General features: G+C 37.0%; 3 protein-coding genes across 5 annotated transcripts; 1 reads left to right on the plus strand and 2 right to left on the minus strand.

Moving 5' to 3' along the window:
• Positions 1–497: 497 nt before the first annotated feature.
• LOC137956593 (ASI1-immunoprecipitated protein 1-like) lies at positions 498–7,326 on the minus strand. 3 transcript variants are annotated; one of them, XM_068804139.1, is made up of 4 exons: positions 7,205–7,326; positions 7,010–7,081; positions 5,237–5,734; positions 498–795 (listed from the first exon to the last, which is right to left on the minus strand). In XM_068804139.1, exons 3-4 carry the CDS (start codon positions 5,681–5,683, stop codon positions 643–645), a joined length of 600 nt encoding a protein of 199 aa, XP_068660240.1. In that variant the 5' UTR covers positions 5,684–5,734; positions 7,010–7,081; positions 7,205–7,326; the 3' UTR covers positions 498–642. The 3 variants fall into 3 exon arrangements, with proteins under 3 accessions (XP_068660240.1, XP_068660242.1, XP_068660243.1); XM_068804141.1 differs by having other exon boundaries at positions 7,239–7,321; XM_068804142.1 differs by lacking the exon at positions 498–795 and adding an exon at positions 4,399–4,476.
• Positions 7,327–12,687: 5,361 nt separating this feature from the next.
• On the plus strand, positions 12,688–20,680 carry LOC137955753 (hexokinase-3-like). Its single transcript, XM_068802863.1, has 9 exons — positions 12,688–13,130; positions 14,870–15,020; positions 15,140–15,322; positions 16,886–16,960; positions 17,907–18,062; positions 18,286–18,384; positions 18,469–18,602; positions 19,919–20,000; positions 20,085–20,680. Exons 1-9 carry the CDS (start codon positions 12,859–12,861, stop codon positions 20,439–20,441), a joined length of 1,509 nt encoding a protein of 502 aa, XP_068658964.1. The 5' UTR covers positions 12,688–12,858; the 3' UTR covers positions 20,442–20,680.
• A 354-nt stretch (positions 20,681–21,034) lies between these two features.
• Positions 21,035–21,881, minus strand: LOC137956152 (probable calcium-binding protein CML18). The gene has a single exon (XM_068803512.1). The coding sequence runs from the start codon at positions 21,778–21,780 to the stop codon at positions 21,268–21,270; it is 513 nt and encodes a 170-aa protein (XP_068659613.1). The 5' UTR covers positions 21,781–21,881; the 3' UTR covers positions 21,035–21,267.
• Between the last annotated feature and the right edge of the window lie 1,691 nt (positions 21,882–23,572).

Genomic DNA, 23,572 nt, shown 5'->3' on the forward strand with positions numbered 1-23,572 from the left:
CCCGGTGCATGGGCAAGAACCAGAGTAGACAGGCCCCAGTTCGGTCTGCCCCAAGTGCGACCAACTCATACCCATTTTTTTCATGTCGAGCCAACCCACTCAAGCAGAAATACACGATTACGCATAGATTATTACACTCGAGAAAACCTATGATCGACTACGGCCGAGAAAAGGGAAAAATCCTTACGTGCTATATATTTGAGATAAGTGTTACGCAATGAGCCTTGATCGCATCGATTGTCTATTTGTCTGGATGTTAATGGCCCTTTCTGCTTTCAGGGTAGAAGAGGCCGACAAATCCAGATGGTTCCAGTTCACGTAGCACCTAAGCAAGTATGTTTTAGTACAAAATGGAAAGCGTAACAATGGGTCCGGTTAAGAAATTACCGGCAATCAACCCAAATGTTTCGAACGTCGCAATGCAACAGTCAAGAATTTGGCAGATTTATCTGCAATACAGACAACTATTCCCCATCCGTTAGGCAGTCGTAGCGAAGTTGATGGAAGGCATTTTATTATAAATTAGCAGTGAAAAGATGTATACAATCCTGAGAAGAAAGCGAGGGGAAGAAACATGGGCAACAAATGATTCACCGCAACAACAAACATGATCAACTAAAGAAAACAAGAACAGCATAGCCTTCAATCATCTGCAACATCGACCTTGTAATGCCGAGTCAGCTTAAACACGGTTCCATCATTCATGACATTCTCTAGCAACACATATTTATTATGATTTGTTTTAACCAATTCGTCTTGCTTCTTTTCAAGCTTCTCCTCCTCTTCCAGCTGGTACTGCAAAAGTTCAAATGTAAACTCTTAACAATGAAAATATAAATAAACTCAAATAGAGGAAAGGAAGCAGAGCACCAAGGAGTTGTCAGTCAATAGGAAAGTTGCCTGGAAGCGGACAGGGGCTCAACTTGCCAATCAAAGTTTAAACAAGCTAAGTACAGCTTAGTTACAATTTTGTAGGTAGCAACCATATTCAATATATTTTTTAATACCTTAGAGGAAGACCTCGTCCATTGAACACATTTTTCAGGTTTACTTCCAGAACCAAAGGGGTTTACTTTTGTTACAGTCTTACGATGAAAAATGGCCTAGCTCACAGAACACTTTTTTCTTTCAACTTGTACCGTCAAACTTCTCACAACCTTCAAGCAGCCCTTCGCCAATGCCTCTAGCTGATATCAATCACGAAGAGAAATGGTCCACTGCCTCTAAAGGCCTATGATGAGTGCAAACTGCAGATTCTAACTGTATCAAATCCGGATACACCAAGTTTCATGCAGCTGATCCACTATTATCCGTGACATTTAGGCTCCAAAGTATAACAAATTCTGAACCTTCTATATCGAACCCATCCCTTGTTTATGATCTACCTTGTGGTGATAGACCTACAGCTCATACAAAATCTAACAGATATTATATCTAGTATCAATGTCCAACAACACCACTCAATGTCTTTCTCCACATTATCCCGTGTATATTCCCAAATTATCATCTACATCTATTCTTAATTCCTATCGGGGCATAATAGTAGACCCTAGGTGGAAGACTACTACTGAGGATGAGATTCCAGCGACAGATCAAAATAATAAATGGGAGTTAACATATTTACAAGTTGGCAAACCAAATTTTGAATGTTGTTGATGTTTACCATCAAGTATAATACAAATGGCACCATCTAAAGAATAAAGGCTAAACTTGTGCACAATGGAGACCTAAATGATGAAACCTACATGGAAAACCACCTAACCTGTTGCTTGAGGGAAAGACATGTAAAATTACAGGAACCTATTTATGGTTTGAGCAACCTCTTACAGCTTGGTTAGACAAATCCACTATTGTATATACACTTAATGTTTTTAAAAGATGCATAGTAGTGCACTCAGCATTTGTTACTGGAGCTGACACTGTGAATCAACAAGTCAAAAAGCACCTTGATCAGAATTTACAGTATCTTTCAAGAAATTACGTGGCCAAAACCTCAATCAAGTACCACCCACGATTGAAAAAAATGTACTAGCCTGCTCTAATAAAACTAGAAATTTTGCTTTACAAAATTTTGCTTTACAGACTTTTTTTTTCTTATGCAGTGTAATACACTTTGTTAGAAGTTGTAATATGAGTTTACCTAGTTTCTTAGTTTTCAAGGACACTATTATTTTCTTGTGGAATCTTATTTCTTAAGATGTAATGGGAAGCAGGGGCATTATTGCAACTTTAACTGTAGTTGAAGTTATAGACTTTACCCTCCTCTCAAATTTCCTTGACCGCTCAAAATTACATGGCCTATCATTAAACCATAGAGTCCGGTTTTCTTGTTTTAGATGGTGTTTTAGACCAACTCCCCAAAATTGAGCAAATAACTACTTTATTGTTTACCAAGTGTCTCCAAAATATACTTGAAGCAAAACAGCCTCACTCTTCTATCTCCTCAAGTGATTACAGTGGACAGCAGACTGCAACTTCTTAGTCTTAGTCTTCACCCTCCTCAATTGTGAGGCCAAGACATGAGTATTCAATTTAGCCCTTTAAGAGAGTTCAGCTGCCTTAGAGATTATAGACCTTTGGCATAGAGCTATCTAGAACCTTTGATAATTGATGAGATTCATGCCAAGAGGTCCACAAGTTCTCCTTTGCTTCCTCCTTGGTTGCATACTCACTGGGGAACCTAGCACTTCACACCTTGTCTAAGCCACCCATTTTCTTGGCCAAGAAGACAGAAGGTTGTTTCCAAATGATATGTAGTGCTACAAAGGATTTGGATTCTCTCTTCTACCAATCTCCCATTCTGTTTCACATTATGCAAAGGCTCTTGGTAACCTAGAGATATCAATTGCCCATGTTTTGCTTTCAAGCTCTCAGTTTTATGTTCAGATTTGCAGTCCATTGTATGGCATGAGGTTTGTAATTTGGAAAAGTTCCCCTTGTTCTTCTTGATGTGATAATATCAATCCCTTAATTTGAGTTCTTGGAATTGGTCTCCTCTGGGATATATGAGGTGATTTAGCACTTGACACGCTATAAAGGGGACAAAATTGTTCCATACAGTTTGATTTAAGTTATTCTATGCAATTATTATCACCACTTTATATTTCAAATCATACGTGTTATCGTATATAAGATATAAATTTACAATAATGCGAGTCTTTTCTTCTTCCTAAATTGTTTCGCCCATCTTTTCCTACACTTTTTTTGTTTTGTTCCCTCCAGTTAGGGTTGCGATATTCCTTCCCTTCATCGTTTTTTGTTCTACGTGGTTTGTCTAATGGGAAATCTTGAGATGGTGTGTTATTCATGAGAGGAAAAGACTAAGAGGAATCTGAAGTTTTCTATTCTCTCTACACCAATTTTGACTTAAACATTCTGACTCATGCATTTTCTTTCTCTCTTCTCTCGTAATCTCCTTTCTCTTCTACACTTTACAATTTGTGAGCCCGCAATTTTCACAGACTGCTTGACCCACCCATGGACCCTAATGCAAAGTTAACAAAAATACAGAAGGTGAGAAACTCTACCATGACCCTAATCAATTAGGGCTTGATTGGTAAACTCATTCTATTTCATGGTGAGTAGGCTAACATTTCTTTTCTCATAAGAGCAATACAACAGTATATACATGCCCCACCAAACACTATAGGATGACAGTGGAACAACTTCCCAATGAATGGAAGACAACATCTGAACACATAAATCTGATAAGTGAAAATTTGGGAACATGGAGAAGTAAGAAACAAAATACAGTAGCAAATTCCAGTACTAATATAAAAAAAGGAAGCCATTTCATATGAAGTATGCAAGATGATGTGGTTGAAGTCATTAATTCCAGTAATCCATTTGCCAGGAAAAGAATCAATTAGGCTACTCTTTAAATACCCAGAGGCAATTCACATTGCCAAAAAAATATGCTTTTCATGAACCAAACATATTGAAGAGAGTTATAATTTCCTCAAAGAGAAAACGGTTAGTAAAGAAGTTAGTACAGCACATGAATCTTCCGAGGAACAACTGGTCTTATCCATCAGCTTCAACGCACTTGACAAATGTTTATTCTTCAAGCTCCATTTCATAAGGGTAGTGCACAAAGCTCAGTAGAAGCATCCTGGTTATACTAAAACAGTAACTTAAGGACAGAAAGAATACCTCCCGTCCAAGCATGAAACATGTAATAATCCTCAGCTAAGACTTACATTTTTACAGATAGTTCAACATTAAGACTATTTATTTCTGATTCTTTTACTTTTATAGACTACTTATGGTCTTTAAAATTTTCTGAGCAGGGGCCTCTTGTGCAATCTGCCCTCCATTAGCAAAAGTTTTATTAAAAAGAGTGCAAGAGAACCTGTAGGTCGATCCTCATTCTTCCTTCTCAATCTCTCATCTCTGCCTACTCATGCCCCTCTCTTCTCTTCTTACCTGAACTCCAGAAATCCCACTACTTTCTCTTCACTTCTGTTCACTGATTTCCTAACACATAAAAAGCCACAAATTCCTTCTCTTTTAAATTAACTATTAGAAAGTGAAAAGAAAAAACCTCCAAATGAGTGAAAAGAAGGTACTGCCATAAATAATAGCACAATGGATTCATTTTGATCCAGAAATTTGTGTTCTACACAAGTGACATATTCCCCCATACTCTAAAACACAATTAGTGCCAAAGCAAATTAATGTCCTGTTAATATTGGTTGAAATGTGTAAATACCAAACTACCAACTCCGCAACTTTTGGAACAAAATACTATACAAATATTTTAATGTTTTAACAATACCATAGAAACAAAAAAAATTAAAATCAATTGTTGAAGTTCACTTAGTCATGAAATTAATTGCTGTTCTTCAACTTGCCAGGGTATGCATCCCCAAACACCCATATGAAAGCAAGCAATGGCCAGCGATGGCCTCGGTTCAAATAACCTAGTCATTTCACCATGCTTTACACCTGAGACAAGCTCAAGTCAGAGCCAGCTATCCATTGAGAGATATCTTAGTGATCAGAAACACAAGTATAAGAGACAAATGCATAAAAATAGACAGACCGGGCCCATCCTTGTATGTTGAGGTCAGTGCAAGTCTGTCAGAGTCTCGGTGGTATTGAAGCTGGCTCATTCATGCTAGTCATCTTAGAGCTATGAGTCAGAACAATGTTCACCAACTCTTCCATGTTTATCTTTAAGGTTATTAGGACAACCCCATTAATTTGGAAATGACATAAACTTCGGCATCATTACCTTCAGAAGCACTGAAGCTTCTGCAGCATGCTGTTTTGTAAGGTCCTTCAGCTTTTGCGCAACCTCAAAATCAGGGTCTGTGGGCTCAAGCCAGCGGCAATGTATCTTTCTACCCGGTTTCACAGGACGATCACAAAACATCTCTGTCTCGGCTGGCCTTGCCCTCACAGGTCTTGGCATCCCAGACATCATAAAAGGGAATGCAGCCATCTCAGCGATCACAGCTCTTGCCTGTTTTTGAGTTTCCATCTCTACTAAAGCAAATTGTTGGCCATCCATTGAATCCATATAGTTGGGTATCAATTGAGCACTAATCACATTCCCAAACTGTCCAAGCGCAGTTTTAAGGACAGAATTTGTGACCTGAGGCCCAAGATTGTCCAAGTAAACAGTTCTCCTCACCTTCTCCTCAAATTCAGTGTACTCTTTATTCAGAGCCATTCCCATTATTATTAATATATCAATTGCAGAAACTATAGCAGCTCCTCTGCTCCACGACTGCATATGTAAAAGTGAAAAATTCAGTTACAGTTTAACATGTAATTCATACTAGTGAAATGCTCTTCAGAAGACCTGAGAATTTTCGGGTTGCTTAATTTTGATTGCAAATAATCTACCTACACCTATGGTTCAGAAGTATTTAATTACATTAACGGGCATTACACATATAATTGGGTTGACAAGCTTTTCCAGTGGTGAAGCTCTTGTGGACAGCCCGAGATCACATTCTTGCTTGTAAAATTTGTGTAATGTCTGAGTAAAAGCAAACCTCCACACACATTGGAATTAAGTAAATATACAAGCATGGACTGTATCACTTGTCATAACCAAGGTCTGCAGAGTACAGACCTTTAATCAATATCATTATTGTTCATTCAACAAAGAATTAACACAAAATAAATGGTTCTTGGAGCCACAAATGTTTTCCTGAGGCTCTGAAGTTACTTGTAGTAGGAATATTGGAGATTAAAAGTTGCATAATAAGGGTTGGTACAAATGATGACTTACAAAAGTTTAGAAGTTTTATTTAGAGAAGCAAAATAAGCTCCATCTGACCCAGCCTGAAAATTTAACCAACTTAAATCAACTTGTAAACTAATAGATCTTTCTAGTAAATCAGTGTTTTTTTGCTGATGATAGGTGTAAATTTATAAAATAAAATTTTTTGTGTACGTTATCATTTGTCCTTCATCCTGATTTCTCCATTATTTTATTCTTATTACAACTAAAGTTTTAAGCACAAATACAGTATACTGAATTTCAATTATGTGAAACGATGAGCTCCCGTTACATATTGTTTGTGTTTAATTCCTTAGATGGAAACTTACAAAGCATAGTTCTAATTGCATACGAAGATAATGCAAATTCACAGCACCCAAAGGATACTGGACAAATCAAGCGGTGAAATTAAACTCGAAGACTTCTGTGCTCTAAGGTTCAATACTAAAATCAATTTATGTGCCCATAAATCTAAACTTGCGGAGCAACTGAGGCTTTACTGTGACAATTGATTCCAAACTAAATCCAAGTATAAGATGAATCGTTGAGAGGCAGAGTAACTATGCGGAAAAGCGGGAAAAAAAAGAAAAAAGAGTTTGCATTAGCACCTATTGTTTTGACCTAAAACTGATGCAGTAGAAAGAAAAAAAAGTGATAATGTATGCATCTTCAGCAAAGAATCATCATTTACTCGCATATAGGGAAAATAGGATAGGAAACTGTATAAGGCGCAACCAGAGAGAGAAAGATGGGATCAAAAGTGCGGAGGCATACCAGCTTTTGTAACAACCGCTCTTCAACAAGAAGATTTGATAACTTGATATTTTAAGACACTTTTTAAGACGCCTGTTTGCATGAAGAATACGGTATAGTCACAAAACTATTTTTCATCATCACAATGATTTCGTGTCAAGATATTTAAGTAAATTGAACAAGAGTAAACCAAAGCAGGGAAACAGGAAAAAGTACTTTATGCTGATAGAATGAACCCAAATTAGGTTACCACAATAGCTCCTTTTCTGATACTGGCTAGAGGGAATTGTGAGGAATTGAAGAGGGTTAAAGGAGAAGTAAGGGAAGAACAAGAAGGCTGTGGCAAGTACCGGGGGAAAGTGCAGTGAGCTCGAGTGTTTATCGACCCCTCTTTACCTAAAAAACGTGAAAGTGACAGTGATTTACGCAACGAGTGTAAGTGAAAAGTGAATTGTGCAGTGTATGCAATGAAAAATATTGTGGAAAATGTTTTTTTATGTTAGTATATAATAAAAAATATTGTGGAAAAGTATATAAAGAATTATTAATAAAATACTAATAAATTTATTTTATAAGATAGTTTTTATTTATTTTTTGTTAATAAGTTATAATTTATTTTAACTTGTCTGAATTAATAAATAATTTCAAAATTGAACAAACTTTATTTATTTAATTAAATATATTAAAATAAAATAATTAAACAAAATTTATTTATATAATATCTAAAATCTTACTCTTAAAATATTAATGAAATATTATATTAAAAATCACAAATTTATGTAAATAAAAAAGGGTATTTTATTATAAAAAATAACTTTAATAAATTGAATTTTATAAGATAGTTTTATTTAACTAAAGTAGATTATATTTTAACTTGTTTTAAATTAATAAATAGTTATATTAATTAATATTGTTTAATTAATTAAATATATAAAAATAATAATTGTTAAAAGAGAAACTCAAACCCACAAGACCAAGGAAAGCTCACATATCTAAGATTATTATAAGATGGGTCACAAGACCGAGGAAGGCCCACGAGATGGGCCACAATTATTACTATGAAATGATATTTTTATCACATCAGTTGGAAGACCAATAAGGATTCATAAAAATATCTTATCTTATGGTCATGTCAAATAATGGTTGTAGTTTGAGTTATGTTTGTATTTTATCTATATTGAGTTATTTAATTATGTCATAACTTATCTTTTAGTGTTAAAGTTTGAGTGTAATTAGGACAAGGGTAGTTTTATTGTAATTAGACTCTACCACCTTTATTTCTTATAAACAGAGGTTCATGTATTCTGATTACAACAAGTTATTAATGTCAATGAAGTATTTCACTTTTCCATAAATTCAACAATAATTAAACAAATCCTTACTTTTACATTATCCAAATGTTAAACAAATTATTAATTTTACAATATCTAAGTTCTTACTCTCTAAATAATCATTGAATATAATATTAAAATAAGGAATTTATATAAATAAAAAGGTTTTTTATTTATAATTTTAATTTAATAGATTTAAATTTTGTTTTAGATAGTTTTATATGACTCAAATAAAATAAATTTATTTTTTTAAAATATTTTAAAAAAGTTTAAATTGTTTGTTTAATTACATATATATAAATAAAAATTATTAAATAAATGCTTACTTATATAATATCTAAATACTTAATCAAATTGTAACTTTTGTAATATCTAAATTCTCACTCTTAAATTAGAAATAAAAATAATATTAAAATCATGAATTTAAATAAATAAAAATATAAGGTTTTTTATTATATAAAATTACTCTTATAGATTTAACTTTTGATAAGATAATTTTATTTAGTTTTTTAATAAACTATTTTATTTATTTATTTATTTAAATTACAAAAAATTAAAGTTAAATTAAAAATAATATAAAATAAATATATATAATAAAATACGTAAAAACTATTTAATTTTAAAATATCAAATGATAAAATGAGTTGTCAGAATAGTAAAACAAGAGTGAGAGGGCAAATAAATGTGAATTCACTTTCACTCATTTTTGTAGGTGTTTCACTTTTACTCTAACGGAGTTTTACCTAGCCTTACTCATGTTAAATAAGAGTAAAATTCTGGCATGTTGAAAACCTGGCTGACCAGCTGAGTTTACCTGTTTAGATTAATAGACGAATGGAAAAGGGGGTCAGAACCTCACTCTCTCCTATCAGACTCTTTCTCTGCTGGCGGAAGGAAACGTTGTTAGGTAAAATAGAGGTCATGCTGACAGATCCAAAAATCCTCACTGGTCATTGACTTTTGTAGATATAATATAAGGCCCTGTTAGTGCGCAGTATAAGTGAAATGTGTTTCACTTTATGCTGGATAAATGGAACCAAAATACGTTAGTACGCACAGTAAGTGCAGGGGGAAAGTGAAATATAGATGTACTTCGCTTCTCCCCGTTTTAGGCATAAAATGATGGAAAGTAAAGTCAGAGGGGTCGAGCTCTGAATTCACTCACCATCACTCAATTACATATCAGGCTCGGGCTGTTGGGAAGGAAGCTCTATCCAACGAGGGTTTTGGAGAAAAAAAATTTCTCTTTCGCTCACTCCTGACCTTCGGTGATTTCAATCACCTTACGACCTTGTCTCCGGCGCTCGACTCCCTTCCTCTTGCCGTCCCTAGCACCGACGACGTTCGGCGATATCTCTCCTATTTATGAAGTTATTTGCATATGTTTTAGATATTAAAAATGTGATTGAGTTATATTTGTATTATTTTTTATTTTTATTATTACGATATTTGTGTGGTATAATTTTAATAATATAAAATTAAATATTTGTTTAATTATTATATTTAAGATATTTTATTTATTAACTAATATTAATTAATTTTGTTGATAGTCAAATATATCAAAATATTTTATTTAATAAATAATTTATATGTACTTTACACCAGACTTTCTATCGTATATACTAATACAAACAAGTACTTTATACTGCACTTTTTATTACACACACTAATATAAATAAATACTTTATATTACACTTTTTATTACGCACACTAATATAAATAAATACTTTACATTCCCTCTCATTTTCCCCCAGGTAAAATACTTTACATTGTAATGCATTTTCCCTCCGCACTCACTTACCCTCCGCACTTACATTAAAATATCATTAGTGTTTTCCGACATAAGCGATATACCGTGAGAAAGGAGACGAACAAATCCCATCGGTACTTCGGTAGGCCGGCGCACCTGACCATTCACATAATCGGGTCCGAATGAACCTGTGTTCTGGCTCTCGTCTTTTTCTAGTGAGCCTACCAGTCTAGCAGACTTTAATGGAATACGAGCGAGGCCCATTCACATCTGACCTTGTTGCAAGCTGACGCGAATAAAGTAAACCCGGACTCTCGTTCTCGCTCCGGAAGACTGGTCTTCTGAAACGGATCACCATTCATTTGTCGCATCGTTGAGCCTCCAAAGTCGTTTCTCTTTCTTTCCGACCGATACATCATCGGTGTCCTTGTCCCGATCTCCACTGACCTAGTCAATTTGACGATTACGTAACTCTGCGAGACGTGAAAGAGCAAAAAACCCTTTCTGATGATATAAAGGCCATCACGTCACCTTTCCTACTACAAGTCTTCGGTCGGTCGGTCGGGTCCGTCGGTCCACGCCTCTTAGATGCCCTTCTCCTTCTATTTTATGATTCTTTTATCAAGAGAATTGAACGCTGCTGGTTACTTCTCGAAGAGAAATTTCCAGAGAGAATTGAACGGACCCAGCAAACCGGGACGCGCGTGGCTGCTACGTGCCCTTTTCTCGTGAGGAGTTATGGCGAGAAGGTGGGTCTCTCACGCGGTGAGGCGTGCGGATATAAAAAGCGTCTCTTCCGAGATGCGAGAGAGAGAGAGAGAGAGCTGGTCTCGTGGCGCCGGCGGGGTAGGTCCAAGACCGGGGATTTGACACGCGTCACATGTTTTTTTTCCCACTTTGTGGTCCCCACGCTGCGCGGACACTCGTTTTTCCACGACCATGATAAATAAATAAATAAATAAAAATTGAATTTATATATTTTCATTTTTCATCTGAATTTTCCTGTTTCCAGAATGGTCTAGAATGTAACACACGAAGCATTGACTCAGGTAAACGGCGGTATTTTTTTTTTAACTTATTTAATAAACTAAAATCTGGATGGCTATGTCACATGTCACGAATGTGCAACATATGAATAGCCTCACCACGACGTTTCATAATTGTGACCAATTGGCTTAAGAGTGGGAATCAAAATATGCCCCGTTTCGTACTTGTCAAGCGGGTCCCATCCCTGCCTGGCCCACCGCAAATCCTGCTAATCAATAGATCTTCAGCTATAGATTACGACAAGAGCACCGCTTTATCCTTCTCATTTCATCCTTTTAATAATGACCGTCCGATCGTATCTAAGGGAAAAAAGATCGTATTAAAAAGAGAATTGATTGCGGCCCACGTGAAAAGATATCTGAAATCGGTGGTCCCCGGGCAAAAAACACTATAAATTATTAGGCGAAATTCGATTATATCAGTAGCTACATAATTTTTGCCGATACCGTTACGATGTATATACCAAATAGAGCCCACGAGTCGGGTTACAATCAAGAGGAGTCCGAAGATTAATGCTTCGAAGCTCGAAAAGAGATTAGAATTACTGATACGGTTTAAGTTTTTGATTTATTATTCATATTACTCGATCCTCAAAAAAAAAAAAAAAGGAATTCCCTGCTGTACGCCCTGACTTTTTTTTCCTGCTTAGCTGGAATTAGCGGAGCACAGCTGGCAAGTACGGTGGCGCAATACGCAGCTACCGTCGCCGTTCGTCTGTCCAAAACTGTGGCCGCGCTGTCCCCGATTGATAAAAGCGAGTCTGATACCTAAAATATATCTGCTTATCGAAAAGTGAAACCGGCTGGGGCAGTTTCCCGTCTTGCTCCTGCCCCTTTTCTCTTATTGACGAACGGCTCCCTGCCTACCTAAACCCTTAATTACCGAATTGATCCTAAAAAAAATTAAATAAAACAATTTTGATAACGAGGAAGAAGACCACTAGCTTTTATGGAATCGTGACGCACGTTATACGACCAATAATCCGTAAGTCAACGCCTATGGGTTGTACACATTTATTTCAATAATTTAGTATTAGACTCACTCATGGTTCACCGATATGACAACGACAGAAATCCCCCAATTAATCACACGAGTGGACGTGAATGGACCGCATCATCACACGTGTTTATCTGCTAGTTGTAAGTACCATATCCTTTGCTTACGACTTAATTAATCAGTATGTGGTTAGTAGTTTAGGGCCTAATTTGATTTCGGGATTTAAATTTTTTTAAAATATATCCTAATCTTTTTATGCATCATCTAATTACGTCCCGTGACGCGTGATAAGTGGCAATATCGTAAATTTTAGAGGTTAAATATTGTGTGAAGCGGACAAGTTGTTACATTTTTCACTCTTTCTGTCTTAAAATGGAGGCCGACACGAGTCAAATCATGAATAACGCTTAATTACAAGATCACGTAACGGAAGTGCTGATCCGGACTTTGGAGTATTGTGAGGGGCAAATCCGTCACAAGGCGTTTAAATAAGTTCTCACTTTTCGCTTTCCGACACTTCAAATTAGTTTGGTCACCGAAGGCTCTTCTAAATCTTCGTCTCGTTCTCTCTCTCTCTCTCGCGCGCGCGCAGCGCGGCTGTTTTTTTTTTAATTCTTTTTGTTCTGATTTTCCTTCTATTCGGCATATCGTCGAACGGTTCTACTTCACTCGCAAATTTCTAACGGTACTGCTCCGGCTTCTGTGGCTCTGGACCTGTTCCAATGGCATGATCGGAAGGTGGGCTAATGGGGAAGTTGGCGTTGGGAGTGACAGTGGGGTTGGCGGTGGTTTCTTGCACGATCGCGGGGATTCTTGTGAACCGGACAGCAAGAAGGCGCCGGAAGTGGTCTCGTGTGGTGAGAGTACTGAAAGAATTCGAAGAAGGATGTTCAACGTCGATTGGGAGGCTGAGGCAGGTAGTTGATGGCATGACGGTGGAGATGCATGCAGGGTTGGCTTCTGATGGCGGCAGCAAGTTGAAGATGCTGCTCACTTTCGTAGAGAATCTACCGACTGGGTAATATAAGAGCTATCCTTTTCAATCGAGCTGTATCTTTGTCTCTTTTTGTGTAAGGGGTGTGAGAAACATTTATTTTTTTTATGCCTTAAAGAAGCTCAGCTATTCTTTTAACGTTGTTGGGGGAGATATTTTTTCTTTTATGAGTGAATTTCATTTTGGTTTCTTTCAGAAATCTTCTATCTGAGTCTGGTTATTATTCGTTGGTTGCGAATAACTTTCTTAGTACTTTTAGTGATTTCGCTGAGGTGATTCAGCTCTTTTATATGGGTATTTTTATTAATCTGGAGATTTTTTTTTTTTTTTGCGTGCTTCTATTAGCAACCATTCAATGCGCAATATAAGAATTTTATCCAAATGAGGACTTCTTTTGCATGTTTTTTTAGTAAATTGTGAAGATATATATGTCTTTTGGTTAAGATATTTTACAATTATTATCTGCCGTTGACATTATCATTATCCCTGCTTTGTTCGCCGCACTCAACCCTCCTCATTCTTTCGATTATTTGTCAAGCCTATTATTGGGTGCTCCGCTAGAAGCCTCGCTATCATAGTTATTCAGTTTCTAATGTTGAAGTTGTTTGTGTTTTTAGGACCATGTTTTACTGCCCAATATCTATTGGAGAGGAATTTTCCTCTCTTTTTAGTCTACTGGATGTTTTGGTGACACGGTTCAGGAACTCTTCTAAGTGTCCCCTCTGTCAAAATCTCAGTTGCTTCGAGTTCCTCAGATTAAAAATTTCAAGTTGCAGTATTTATTTAGTTTAATTCTGTCTGGTTACAATGCTTTGCGAAGCTAAGAGTTGTTAATATTCTTCTCTAAAAATATCTGCTAATATCTGCAGATCGTGTCTTTGTTTTTCTCAAGATGATTAGGTTTCTTCTTATAAAGAGATTTTTACATTTTCAAGGTTGGATTTGAACGGGCACAATTATGATTTAAGGTTCCCTTCTTATGTGTTCTACTTACTGCTAATAATGTCATGGTACTATTATATGAATATTATCATTGTTCTTATGAATAAATGATGAGCTTACTGAATACTTGAATCAATTTGTTTTGATCATTATCAATCATCTTTTCTTGTTTATGATTGCAATTATTGGTCACCTTGTCTTCGTCTTTTGTATGATAGAAACTATTTCGTTTAGGTTGATTTAGAGTCCTTAGTTTCTTCTTGTTTTCTCCTGTCAGTTTTATATCCTATCCAACAAAGCAAACTCAGTTGAAGCTGTCATGCCTCCTTATATTTAGCACTTTATATATCTTTATCTATCTATCTATATATTGTTTTGAAAATGGATTACTCACACATGATGCACTTCTTTCCCCTGGTGAGACTTGAACCCAAGACCTCACACTAGAGACCCCTCCTCCCCCTTCCTCCCCTCCCCCATTGTGGCCCTTGAGCCAAATGGTATAAAAGTATGGTTGTAGCTTGTTTAAGTAGGAGTCTTTGTAAAGAACAGATGATGTTGACTCCTTCTCAGTGTTATCAATGTATTGGATGCTTGTTCCTCACCATGGAATTACTCGGTGCACATGAAATTGAATAAATCAAAACAACAAAAAAAAGGTTATCTATCATTCTATCTACTTACCTTCACGCTTCATGTAGTAATCCCTATAAACTTTTTTTGTGTTTATGGAAGCTAACAATAGGAGGAGAAAGATTTGGTGTATGTATGAACATGGATGTTGAATGATGAAATGGCAATATGTTATGGGAAATTTACAGGAATGAAAGAGGAATATATTATGGACTTGATCTTGGAGGAACCAATTTTAGGGTTTTGCGTGTCCAACTTGAGGGGCGGAGGTCCCCAACCTTGAAACACCAAGTAGAACGCCAGCCAGTTCCCCAACAATTGATGACTGGTTCAAGTGAGGTAATATCATTGTAATTTTTCATTTTTGTGCGTCTTTAGGGCAGCACCACTGTTTCTCTTTTGACTAACTTAAACCAAGCGGTAGTAGTGGTAGATCGTAACATTATATTCAATTTCAGGAGCTATTTGATTTCATCGCGAGTGCACTAGAGCACTTTGTGAGTCAAGAAAGCAATGATTTTGAGTCTCCAGATGATCAAAGGCAGGAACTTGGCTTTACATTCTCTTTTCCAGTGAAACAAACATCTGTTTCTTCGGGTGTTCTTATCAAATGGACAAAAGGATTTGTGATTGAGGATGCGGTGAGTGAACAAGTGATTAACTGTTTCAAACCTACTCAGTATCATCAGCAACTTGTCTGAAAAATATAAGTAATCCATTTTTTTCTTTTTTGAAATTGTCATAGCTTTTTACTAAAGAGTAGATGTTACAATGGGAAACACCCTCCTTAGCTAAGCAATCACAGATGCCATTGGCAGATCTTAGGGTATACTTTTGGAAAATTTGCAAAGCTATATAAGAACAGATGGTTTCTTGAAACATGTGATCCAGCCTCCATTGGGGCAAGGAGAATCCATGCATTCAGCATATGACACCCTTGAAGATGTGGTGCTGACTGGTATAGCTTCTATACCAGAACTGTGGCTGAAGAGGAAGTAATCTTCATGCAATTTTCATGCTGAGATACATAACCAATACAAATGTGTAGGAATATTTTTCAAATCTAACATTTGTTATAAAAAAAAATCGAGATAAAATCCATATTATTCCGTATCTGACTTTTTTGAAGGATCAAACATTTTTTGAAGGTTGATTAATTCTCCATGATTTCATTGTGAAATTGAAAGGGCAAATTTTCAAAAGTTAGCATGTATTATAGATATAATTTTTTTGTTCATCTATGTTATACTGATGAGGATCATGTGCTGATAAATCTTGCAAAAATATCTTCTTGAAAAGGGAAAAAAACAATGGAAAAAATTATACTTTTATACTTCATCTTTCTCTTGGATACCCAAGTTGGTATCTTTGTTTGAGGTATGTGGATACGATATAATTATGAAGTCTTTATTAATAAATGCCTCTTTTATTTTCAAAATTTGTATAATTATCAAATCTGAGTTGTTACCAGTAAAGTTCTTTCAGTCAGACTTCTGTTGTATATTTTAAACATGCTGTATTTCAGTCCTGGGAAGTGATATGTTTGATTCTCTGTTTGTTTTAGCTGGTCTAGGCATATTTTTAGAAGATTTTGTTTTTTTTTTCAAAGAGATAGAGGAGGAAACTTTTTTGATAAAGATGATGATACTATAGGAAATTCAATCTTAGGAATTTATAAATAAGGTATTAACACACACAAAGAGGGAGCTGGTTTCACTAATGTCCAGACTTCAGACCTCATCAAAATTTTAGGCAAACTTATCTTATGGTGTTTTTTAAAACACTACCTTGTGTTTTTTAAAGCAAAGTTTTTTTATAGTGGTCGCCTAAGGTATTAGATAACAACCACATGCTGGCAGAACTCCAAAGTGGACTACAATCAGCTTTTTATTTTTTTTATTTTTTTATTTTCTTGGATGGTACTTTGTTTTGCGCACTTTATCTCAATTCTGGATATGCTTGAAACGAAGCCATTGCACTAGGAAATCCATGTGGCCATTGAGCCGAAAGTCTGAACTTTGATCCATGTTTACTGTAGTGTTTGGCAGTATGAGAGGTTAGTTTGGAAGTTCATGGGAATCTTTATCTTACTGGTATTCTTTTATGCTTTCAAGTCATACATCCACTTATATTCAACCATTACTCCAAGTTACTCACAGAAGAACTAGAAATAAATGTGTGTTGACATTCATTTTTCTCTTTAGGTTGGTAAAGATGTATCGGAGTGCTTACAACGGGCCTTGGACAAGAGACGGCTTGATATGCGGGTATCTGTATTGGTATGATCATTATGCCTATACCCAGATATTTCACGATAATTGTTTTGCTTCATAAATTTTTTTTTTCCCTTTTTCTTTGTATGTTGCATGGTTATAATATCAATCACATCAAACTTGTCCCTTGTCTGAGGTGCTAACAGAAGTGTGGGATTACAGTTGAAACATTTGCAAGTTTTTATGCCTTTGGGAGTTGGTGCAAATTGGAATCAGCCTTTGTTCACACAGGCCAAAATGGGTTGTTTGGGGATTGCCTTATTGGGACCAACACTTTTCCTTCAAACTTGTGCCCCATAGCATTACTCTGTTACTTGATCAGTTCTCAAGGGCAAGTTACCCAATTACATGTAAATGTAAACTGTTTTGTGGTTTTCCTCTTTGTCTTTGTTTTCATTCATGTAGTTAATTTAAATTACCTGCGTCACATTTGTTATCTTTATATTTTGTAAATGATCTGAACTACCCTGAGGTGTCTCTAACAACTTCTCTGAAGTCGCAGTCGCCCTCAATGTGGTGGTCTTGTTGTATGTTATGAAGCAAATACTTATGGTAGTTGTCACTATTAGGAGATGGTGTTCCAAATATTCTTTGAGACTTCTAGTATTCTTTCAAAACCCTTTGTCTTAATTGTTCAGAGCTGGGTCATGTCTAATAAAATTCTGATACATTCTGCTTCCTTCAGTGTTTGCATTTGATCCCAAAAAATCAATTCTTTAAGCAAAAGGCTGTAGTTTTCATCTGTGGATCTTAGAATTTTGATCTTGTGCAACAATAATTTGGGTCGTCTGTTATTCCTGGTAGTTTGTTATATCTGTGTCTTGTATCTATTCTAGTCTTTCCAAACCTTCATAATCTTGTATTCTGTGACCAGGAAATGGTGATAACAAGTATCTCCTAGACATGATTAGGGCTTTGTTTGTTTAATTTTATGGGTCTATATGTAAAACAGGTGAATGATACTGTCGGAACATTAGCTGTTGGACATTATCATGATGAGGACACTGTGGCTGCAGTGATTATTGGAACGGGCACAAATGCCTGCTATGTGGAGCGTACAGATACAATAGTTAAGTGTCAAGGTCTTCTTACAAATTCGGGGCGCATGGTATTTTCTCTCTCTCCCTCTCTCTCTCTCTCTCTCTCTCTGTGGAAAAAAGCAATTTCTTGTTGTCTCGTGTTTGTTCGCAACCTTTTGGATCTGGACTTGTTTTACCTTTGTTGTATTCGGCTTTTTTATCTGGGTGCAGTATTCTGGTTTCTACCTTAAATATTATTTTAGGAATAATCCTCTCATGATGGTGTTTCCAAATTCTTCATCTGTTTGTTAGGTTATCAACATGGAATGGGGAAATTTCTGGTCATCACATCTTCCAAGAACTACTTATGATATTGAGCTGGATGGGGAGAGTCCTAACCCTAATGATCAGGCAGGTTTAATGTGCCGTAATCATTAACTTACATGTTGGCCTAGGTTCTTCAAAGATATCTTAAATTTGCATGTGTTTTCTTAGGGATTTGAGAAGATGATTTCAGGGATGTATCTAGGAGATATTGTAAGAAGAGTTATCCTTAGGATGGCACGAGAGTCAGATATTTTTGGTGGTGTTAATGTGGTATCAAGCCTATCTATTCCTTTCATTCTGAGGTAAGTCCATTACCGCACTAAAAACATTTCTTTGTTATTTTCATGTTTCTTCTGGAAGGAACCTCATATTTGTCTTTCTGAGTTTGGTAGTACTTGTGGCTTATGGTTCTTTTCTCAGAGTGGAAGTATTAACTTGACCACTGGATTGTGATGATACTGTTTTCATTTTATTTTATTTTATTTTTTTGTAGTGGAGGAACATTAGCATGTGACCAAGTTTTTTGAATAATAGCATGTCAATTGGAGGATTTACAAGCTTTTGGTTAAAATTATTAATGTCTGCTCTACGAATTTAGCTGTTTGTTTTGTTTGGTACTGGGATATGAACCGCAAATTAAGTCTGGTAGACTTGTCATATAATCTGGGCATAGGATGCGAGGACCCTCATGGAGGTATATTTATAGTAAAGTTTTTCAAGCCTGTTGGTAACACAAGCAAGCTTCTGTTTGTGAATACTGAGTTCTAGCTTCAAAAACAATAGCTTCCAACTACTTCTGGTGATCGGTAAAGAGCTGACTTGGTGTAGATACTCAATTTGCTGGTATATTGAATTATTTTAGCTATTAGTTATCACTGGTCACTTACAGTTTTTTGTGTTATCCGGCCTGTGTTATTCAATCTATTTCTATTTTTTTTTTCGTCATTTGCGTTTTGCATCTGTGATTTTCTGAACTTTTACTGTCCTGTTTACAAACTCTCACTGAAAGTAACTGTGATGAAATGTGGTGCTTTACTTGAAGCACTCTTTATTTTTCTAATGTTGACTTTAAATCAAGGTTATAAAACTCAACCTCTAACCTGGAAAGATGACTGGGTCCAGTTGAACCCAGGCCACAACTGGGTTTCACTAGTGGTTGACCCATTGTTGATGCCATATTTTAAAATTGAAATAATTAAAAGAAATCTGTGGGAGGAGAGGCGCAAGGTTCCCTCTCCCAGTCTCCAGTGGAGATGAGAGGGAGCGTGCTCCACCCTCTCCTCCTTAACCGTAAAATTCATATTGGTCAACTGGGTTTTGACTGGTTTATGCTGGCTTTATCAGACCTGGTGGAGAGACCGTGTCTGATAACACTGCATTGAATCAACATTTGACATATTTTGCATAATTGTCAGTGCTTTTAGGCATCCTGCTTCGTGTTGGTTTTTGTCTGAGCACCAAAGTCGTTCAATAGTTTTTTGATTATGTAGTCTTATGCTGTTGGTTCTGCCGTTAGGATGGTTACAATTTATATAAAGTAATTTTTGAGGCTTACTGTATATTTTGGTTTTATTTTTAATTTTTTGACTAAAACTTCTCATCTCTCTTGAACATCCAGGACACCTATGATGGCTGCCATGCATGAGGATGACACTCCAGACCTGAGGGAAGTTGCAAGAGTCTTGAAAGAGACTCTGCAGGTAAAGCCATCATCTGGTTTTTTATTTCTTGCATTTCACATATGTTTTCTGATGTGTAAGCTACTTGTTGCTTCCTTCTTGCAGGTCTCTGAGGTTCCTTTGAAGGTACGAAAACTTGTTGTTAGAGTTTGTGATGTGGTAACTAGACGAGCAGCAAGGTTGGCCGCAGCAGGGATAGTTGGAATCTTAAAAAAAATTGGAAGAGATGGGAGTGGTGGCATAGCGGGTGGAAGAAGGAAAACAAGACAGATGAGGAGAACGGTAGTAGCAATTGAAGGAAGCTTGTATTCAGACTACTCTATGTACAGGGATTATCTACACGAAGCAGTGGTTGAGATATTGGGGGAAGAAGTGGCGCGTTATGTGATTCTCCGTCTCTCAGAAGATGGATCCGGCATTGGCGCTGCTGTTTTGGCTGCATCAAATGCAGCCTCTAAGTAGTGGTCGATCAAGGTGACTCTAGTTCCCATGTAACAGCCCCTGTAAATGTTAGATATTCTTTAGAAAAAAATTTATACATGATGTTGGTGTTGTCCATTGATTTGTGTAGGCCCGCTAGGTTGCCCTCTTCTTCTTCTTCTTTTTTCTTTTCGTTTCTCCTGTATTCGTTTATTTTTGTTAATTCATATAGTATATTTTTATGTAAATTACTGTGCTTTTTCTATAAATTTTGATTTTTATCCTAACATTTCTTCACCGAGTGCAATTTCGTATTCATATAAAAGTGATTGAGAAAATTGTTTATCGTTCTGGAGTTGCTGCAGTTACATAATATTAGCTTCTGGGTGAATTGCCATCACAGACTCCAACGTTTTGTGTGAAAACTTGTAGTCGTCCAAATTGAAGAATCTTCAGTAATTGCACCCCTGAGTGAAAGAGGTTCGTTCTGAACATAGTTTTCAAGATGATCTAAGCTGACGCAGAGGCCCGTGAGCATGATCATTTATAATTTTGAAGTTTATGGGACTACTTGGGCAGTTGCTCCTTTTTCTTCTTATTTCTTATATCATTAGGGAGGGCCTTCAGATGGCAAAACAAGTGCCAAGAGTATATATATTCACGGAAGAAGAAACACAAGAAAGGGTTTTAGTTCAGAGCGTTTTGGAATGACAAAGATCAGAGATGTTTTTGCCCTTTTTTCCCTTTCTTCAATAGTATTACAAATCCATACGGAAGTGCCAATTCCTCCTAATCGACTAAAATCCCTAAAGAGCAACTTGAATTAGGAAAGAACAAACTTGTGTGATGCGTGTGAGAAACAGTGACGTCAATGAGTGGCGGCAGCAGCGGCTCCGCTGTTCATCATCTTCAGAAACTCATCGAAATTGACGTTTCCGTCGCCGTCGGAATCGACGGAGCAGATCATCTTGGCACAGTCCTCGACAGAGCACGATTCCCCCAACTTGTGGAGTACCTTGTGGAGCTCCTTGGCGGAAATGAGGCCGTTTTTGTCTAGATCGTACATCTCGAAGGCGTCGCGCAGATCATTATATGCAGAGCCGGGTTGAGTGCTACCCCGGTGGAACTCCTCGAATTCTTTGAAATCGATGGATCCATTGCCGTCAGAGTCCATCTCAGCCATCATGCGCTGGAGCTCGTCCGAGGAGGTGGAAGAACCAAGCGCCTCCATGACGGAGGCTAGCTCAGAAGAGGAGATCTTTCCGTCGCCGTTGGCGTCGAATCGCTTGAACACCTTCTCCAACTCCTCCGTCTCGGCGGTGGTGGCCGTCGTCGCAGCGGGGGTATGAGATTCATGAGAATGAGGGGGAGCAGACGCCATGGTGGATCGCGTCCGTGTCTCTCTCTCTCTCTCTCTCTCTCTCTAACAAGAAACAGAGAAGAGGGGAACCAATCGCGTCTCCAATATAAAAGCATTTTCGGGGGACGGAGAGAAGTTAGAGAAGCGGGTAGGAATCGACGCGGATACTTACGCGTGGATCTGAGAAAGAGAGTTGCGTAGCTTAAAAATAGAAAGTGGTGTCTAAGCAACGACGCGACCCGCGTCGGCGCGCTTTAAATAGAAAAGTTTGATTGCGCTTTTCTCGCGCATGCAAGATGGCATCTATATCTATTCTACTCCATTTCAGAAAAACACAACTTATTTCAGAAAAAAATGAGCAAAATGTCATGCCCAACTTATACCCATCATGCTTCAACCGAATAAGCCCACCTTTGGTTCTTGCAATAGAATACTTTATTAATATGAGTGGGCATGAGTCGGATTTTATAAGGAACCGACCCGAAAAACCTAGGTTTGAGTTTCTAATTTCGCCCCATAGGATAGAGACTGGGTTGTAACAATATATTTCAACACTCTCCCACAAACCAAACCTAGGACAAATTTCAAATACAAATGCAAAGTCCTCGTGCCAAACATGCGAACGCGCGAGGATTCGAAAGTGGGACGGGCAGAACTTGCTCTGATACCATGTAAGTACCTAAACAATACAACCTGAAAAGACTAGTCGATTAAAGTGCAAAAAGTCAAATACTTAACACAGATCACCAACATATTCCAACACACTCCCTCGCAAACAAAACCCCCAAGTTAAACCAGGGACAAATTTCAAATACAAATACAAATGCAAATGCAAAGTCCCCACGCCAAACATGCAAACGCGTGGGGATTCGAAGGTGGGACAGGCGGAACCTGCTTTGATACCATGTAAGTACCTAAACAATACAACCCGAAAAGACTAGTCGATTAAGGTGTGGAAAGTCAAATATTTAACACAGATCACCAACATATTCCAACAAGGGTCAAGAAAAAAAATACATCGAGTTCCAAGTCAAAGACTGGTTTTCCTAAACCCAACCTTAACCTAACCACATATGAGACAAAAATATAAAATGGGATTGAGATGGGTTGTATTTACGTGGATGAAGCGGAGATGGGTTGGGTTTAAGTCGGGTTTGAGGGGATGGGGTGGGGAAAGGGTTACCAGGATAGTAATTGGATTGGGGTCGGTTGAATAATTCAAGTTTTTTTGGGTTTAGGTTTTGGGGTCGAGGATAGGTATAGGTAAAGTTTTAGTAAACCCAACCTATGCCCACCCCTAGATATTAATGATGTCTAATAAATTATAATTTCTAATTTTAATATGCAATTTCATATGAGAAGAAAGGAATATGGATCTAATCCGTGCATCCAATTTCACTTTTTTTATCATTAAAATTAAATAAATTAAATAGCTTAAAAATTAATTTTTTACTCTCAATTGATTTATTATCATATACATTCATGCTTAGGTTATTTTGATACTTTTATTTTTATTAATAAAAAATAATAAGATTAATAAAAATACTAGATTAGCGAGTTGAATTTACTGGGATGGGATGGGGATAGGGTTACCAGTAGGGATGGCATCGAACCGAGCCGGTTAGCGAGTGGCTTGAGCTCGGCTCGATTCAATTCAACTTATCTGGATCTCGAATTGAGTTCGAGATCTAAATAAGGTTCGTTTGATTTAACGAGCTAAGCTCAACCTAACCATGGTTCGGTTCAAAAGCTCGTGAGCCGCCTCGTTAATGGGCTCGGGAGCGGGAGCGAGAGTGAGGGGGGGAAAATTCTT

This window comes from Aristolochia californica, unplaced genomic scaffold (genome assembly GCF_029961685.1).
Source record: "Aristolochia californica isolate CCGP_79_NKW_82.1479 unplaced genomic scaffold, dmAriCali1.0.hap1 SCAF_2, whole genome shotgun sequence".
In the NCBI taxonomy this organism is placed as follows: Eukaryota; Viridiplantae; Streptophyta; class Magnoliopsida; order Piperales; family Aristolochiaceae; genus Aristolochia; species Aristolochia californica.

Coding starts and splice junctions, on each gene's coding strand:
- LOC137956593 (XM_068804139.1), bottom strand. CDS start 5,683: ATGGGAATGGCTCTGAATAAAGAGTACACTGAATTTGAGGAGAAGGTG. Junction 796..5,236: donor AAGCTTCAGTGCTTCTGAAG/GTAATGATGCCG, acceptor GAACTTTTGCAG/TACCAGCTGGAAGAGGAGGA.
- LOC137955753 (XM_068802863.1), top strand. CDS start 12,859: ATGGGGAAGTTGGCGTTGGGAGTGACAGTGGGGTTGGCGGTGGTTTCT. Junction 16,961..17,906: donor ATATGCGGGTATCTGTATTG/GTATGATCATTA, acceptor TATGTAAAACAG/GTGAATGATACTGTCGGAAC. Junction 18,603..19,918: donor TCTATTCCTTTCATTCTGAG/GTAAGTCCATTA, acceptor TTGAACATCCAG/GACACCTATGATGGCTGCCA.
- LOC137956152 (XM_068803512.1), bottom strand. CDS start 21,780: ATGGCGTCTGCTCCCCCTCATTCTCATGAATCTCATACCCCCGCTGCG.